The sequence below is a fragment of the Oncorhynchus clarkii genome, chromosome 11 (assembly GCF_045791955.1).
Source record: "Oncorhynchus clarkii lewisi isolate Uvic-CL-2024 chromosome 11, UVic_Ocla_1.0, whole genome shotgun sequence".
NCBI classification, from domain to species: Eukaryota; Metazoa; Chordata; class Actinopteri; order Salmoniformes; family Salmonidae; genus Oncorhynchus; species Oncorhynchus clarkii.
In genome coordinates, this window is record NC_092157.1 from 14,224,869 (window position 1) to 14,229,343 (window position 4,475).

A 4,475-nucleotide genomic window follows, 5' to 3' on the forward strand; every position below is an offset into this window, starting at 1 on the left:
TTAAATTGTAGACATGACTCCAGTCTAGAAGTTATCATTCACAGTATACAAATAAGCCCTTTAGAGCTGGCTGGAGGATTGAAGCTCAACTTTTGTCAACTGCAAATAGAGACGGTAAAATCCAATTGTCTTGTAACACTGGCACAGCTCTAAAGGACAAAGAATACAAGGTATTTGACAAGGAACGCTGAACCCATTAACGCTAACAACTTTACTCAAGTCAGGAACAAACACTTAATTTAGGTTGCACCATCTGAACAAACAACTTCACTGGAGTAAAAAAAAAAAGGGGGGGGGGGTGATCCACTGGTCTCTAAACCAATGAGACAAGATGACCAACACACCACGCACGCACACAAATACAAACAGCGCACTCTTCACTTTGAGGTTTAGTAAACCTCACTTTGTTTTCCTACTTGAGGCTCTCGTCACTGGATGAGCAATGAACAGCACCCTGCCTCTTCCTACATTGACACTCAAGACTGGGAAAAAAGTCATACCCTGTAAAAGACAAGTAAACTTTTTCAATAATGCCCTTTCCAGAACCTGGCTTGATGTGCAGTTTTACAATTAAATCTTAAATACAACCATAAAGACAGGAGGGGGAAAAATGACATTTTCCACTGAAAAACATTGAATAGTTGAGGTAGGCAACAAAGAGAATTCTTAAAAGAAAATTAATATATACAATAGTGAAAACAAATCCCTGTATTAAGACGGAGGTAAACAGTGGTTGTATGGTCGAGTTAGATGTTAGCAGCACATTTGAATGTACAATTGTCTTCTGTAAACATTTAATACTATGACCTGTCATTTAGAAGTGACCAATTGATAGGGTGGACACATTTCTAGCCACGGGTTAAGCTTGTACGAATAGGTCAGTAGTATCCTTGCATTGCACTTACAATATATTTGGTGCTGGTTTGACAGTCATAGTCAATAATGGGGATGACGCCTGAGAGGGGGCCCACTCTGTAGGGTATACTGACCAGCAGGCTGGTGAGACGACTGATTGGGTGGACCCAGCACATCAAACACACTCTTATTGGGCGGTACTGACTGGAGCATGGCGTCCAAGTCCATAATGAGGGGAGGGCGACCGCTGGGTAAGAGGGGCCAGTAGGCATGACCTACAAAATGGCTGGATGTGACAGGAGACCCCCCATAGCCATACAGAGGCATCCCTAGTGGAATCAGAGGGCCCCCATTAAACCGCATGCTGGGCGGGGCCACAGCGTTGGGCGGTGTGTACTTGGCATACGAGGTGGGCAGCTCCCAGGGAGGGGCGGAGACTCTGCGGGCAGACTTGTGTGGAGGGAGTCTGCAGTCCTCGTACCCATCTGATCCCGCCTCTCCCTCAGGCACCCGCTTCCCTCCCTGCGACACGCCCCTCCAGTCCTCATCGGAGGAGGAAGAGGCGGGGCTGGCGGAGCTGGCTGAGGCGCTGCGGGCAGTGGAGGAGTGGCGAGGGTGTGGACGAGTGTGGAGCTCCACCCCCCAGCAGTCCCTGCCAGGCTCTCCTGCAGCGCTGGCCGGCCTCAGACTGTGAAGGAGGGAGTCAATGGCAAAGGACGAGTCCAGCTTGGGCCGGTACAGCTCCTCCTGAAGGGAGGAGTGTTGTCTGGTGGGAAAGGGGAGTAGAGCAGTGACAGGTGGGCCTGGGGGTAGAACAGTGACTGGTGGCGGTGGGGCCGGGGGCTCTGCATCTGGCTTATGTTGGTGCCCATGCAGGATGTAAGGGGCGAGGTCCTGGGCGAAGATGGTCTCATCCTGGCGCGACACGGCAGTGTTCTGTCTCTTGAGGAGCTCCAGGGGCACAAGGCTCTCCTCCACAGCCCAGAAGTTGCCCTTCCCCTGGGGCTTACCAGGATCCTTCAATACCTACAGGGACCGGGAGTGACAGACAGCAGTGAGATCAAGAGTATAGTACAACCTGAAAACCAGTCAGACAGGATTGCCCCAGTTTCACAAAACTCAGAATAGCTAGAATGATTTACTTGATCTAAAGATTCATGAAGCACTGCAGTGACCCTTGGTAGGCTACAAATACAATCTATTCTGTATTTATTTGGACAGTGAAGCTCAAACTTAATTTCTCTCAATACTCCAGCATTTGTGATCAAACGTTTTATATACAGTATGAGGCGACAGAACGTCACCCTTTATTTTTGAGGGTATTTTAAAATATTTTTACTGTTTAGAAATAAAAAGCACTTTTTGTATTGAGTCCCCCCCATTTGAAGGGGTCATAAATATTTGGACAAATAGTCAAAAGTGTAATATTTGGTCCCATATTCAAAGCATGCAATGACTACATCAAGCTTGTCCCTCTACAAACATGTTGGCTGCATTTTTTTTCCTTTTGGTTGTGTTTTTTGGAATATGTTTTGCCCAATTGAAATTAATAGTAAATAATGTATTGTGTGCACAAAGATCATGCCCCCAAAACATGCTAACCTCTCACCATTGCCAATAACAAGGGATGCTAGCATGATATTTGCCTCCAACTTTCTCATTCATCATTATTTATGATTTATTCATGATAATCTGTAATCATGGTAGCATCCATCAAGAAGTGTTCAGAAACATTCCTATTTACAATAAAAGTGACTACAAAACATTATTTTACCATTCATTAATTACACATTTCTAGAGAGTCACAAGCTTGATGTAGTCATTGCATGCTAGGAATTTGGGACCAAATACTGACCTTTTGACTACTTTAATACATGGCACCTTCCAATGGGGGGGGGGGGGGGGGGGGGGGGGGGCTAGATACTTAAAGCTTTCATTTCTAAGCAGCAAAACAGGTATGAGGAAAAACCCCTTACCTTATATAAAACATTTGATCAAATAAAAAATGCTGGAGTATAGAGCTGAATTAAAGGTGTTTGCTTCATTGTCTAAAGAAATACAGATGGGAGAGTATACTTGCTTGTAGGTTGTTTGGATTTTAGAATCAAAAGTGCCTTTTTGAGCCCACTGATTGACAAACCAATAAAGACCTCTAATAAGACACACCTTAACAAAGCAGTTATAGGAAGAGAGGTTGTGTCTCACTGAGTCCCGCCAGCCCTTGTAGTTCCCTTCAAAAAAAGGGAAAAGTGTACTAATCTCCTTTAGAATCTGGGGAGAGAGAAGGGAGTCCATTTACTTCAATTGGTGTCTGCATTAAAACAGACAAATTAACAGACTATATATTAAGATATATACGATTTAACACACCACATGATTGTAGGCATACATTTAACTAATCATTCACTGTCATCATGCAGCATTTTCATAGGCCTAGAATAAATAACCTAAGATACACTGTAGGACTGCACAATCCTTGACTATACTTCTTATCAACTCAACCCACTCCAGCTGATACATCAGTGTCTGGTTTCACTGTATGCTGCTATCCTTAACAAAACAAACCAAGAAAAGCATGGCAGTGTTACTCTATTAAGCGTCAAAGGATTGTCCTGTTGGTTTACTGCAATAGAACTGCATTTCCCTACCCCAACAGTTTTTAAAAAACGAATCATAAGAGAACATCCCCGATTAGACATGGTTTTAAAATAATTAAAACCCATGTAACCTTTATTTTCGGAACAATAACCATGATTTAATAGACAAAACTGACATGCATAATTTGGCCAAAATTGACACAACCGTTCGTATTTTGGCCAAAATGTACCATTCTAAACTCGCATGTCCACACACAAACTCACTTTACCTCAGACAAAGTAAGCTTCTTCTCTGGAGAGTTTTGGATGACCATGGTAATCATTGCGAGGTAGGAGTAGGGTGGTTTGGGGTAGCGCTGATAGTTTTTTTTCTTTCCACTTTTCGCATTTTTCTCCTCGTCCCAAGATTGCTCCTGGTCTAGCGGCGTCGCTTTATCCATGGGCGCTGAGGCCAGGCTGAATTGGTCAGGGGCAGGCTTCTCGAGCAGTGGAGACTGTTGGACTGGCGCCTGGATTGGGAAGTAGGGCCAGTGTTGGGCTGGAGAGCTCCGCGCTGTGTTGCTCAGAGGATGGATCTGGAAGTCAAGTTGATGATCTTGGTGGCCTACCAGGCTAGGCGAGCGCAGGTAGAGAGCGGGTGGTGCCAGCATGCTCTGACCCCCCCAGTGCTTTGTCATGCTGATCAACCTGGGGGCAGATCGGGCTGCACAGTCGGACAGGAGAGGGAGGGAGTCGGCCCTTAACCCCTGGCAGACTGCTGGCTCCAGGCCGCTGGCTGGCTGCCTATTTGAAGAGCAAACAATTAACAGTTTCATGTAAATCCCGCTGTGTAATCGATGAGAGAATGGAGCGCTATCTGTGGGCAGAATGACTGATCGCCCCGGGCGGCTAGGGAGGGTCTGTGTGTGAGAAAGAGACCGTAAACCTGTAAATAACCCCTCGGACAAACATGCCACTTTACCACACAGCGTTAATGTTGGTAATCCGCTCCAAAACTTTTACGCATCAGGTGCGCACAGGAGT

The 4,475-nt window shown here is 45.6% G+C and overlaps 1 protein-coding gene across 1 annotated transcript; it reads right to left on the reverse strand.

Annotated features, from left to right (window-relative positions):
- Positions 1 to 902: 902 nt before the first annotated feature.
- LOC139420620 (forkhead box H1) lies at positions 903 to 4,129 on the reverse strand. Its single transcript, XM_071170820.1, has 3 exons — positions 3,722 to 4,129; positions 3,022 to 3,126; positions 903 to 1,881 (listed from the first exon to the last, which is right to left on the reverse strand). Exons 1-3 carry the CDS (start codon positions 4,127 to 4,129, stop codon positions 937 to 939), a joined length of 1,458 nt encoding a protein of 485 aa, XP_071026921.1. The 3' UTR covers positions 903 to 936.
- Between the last annotated feature and the right edge of the window lie 346 nt (positions 4,130 to 4,475).

What these genes read in the sequence shown, in the direction of transcription:
- LOC139420620 (XM_071170820.1), bottom strand. Translation starts at nt 4,129, where the DNA reads ATGACAAAGCACTGGGGGGGTCAGAGCATGCTGGCACCACCCGCTCTC. An exon ending in AGAAGCTTACTTTGTCTGAG is followed by an intron (nt 3,127 to 3,721) that starts GTAAAGTGAGTT and finishes CTCTCTCCCCAG; the next exon opens with ATTCTAAAGGAGATTAGTAC. An exon ending in CCTATAACTGCTTTGTTAAG is followed by an intron (nt 1,882 to 3,021) that starts GTGTGTCTTATT and finishes CGGTCCCTGTAG; the next exon opens with GTATTGAAGGATCCTGGTAA.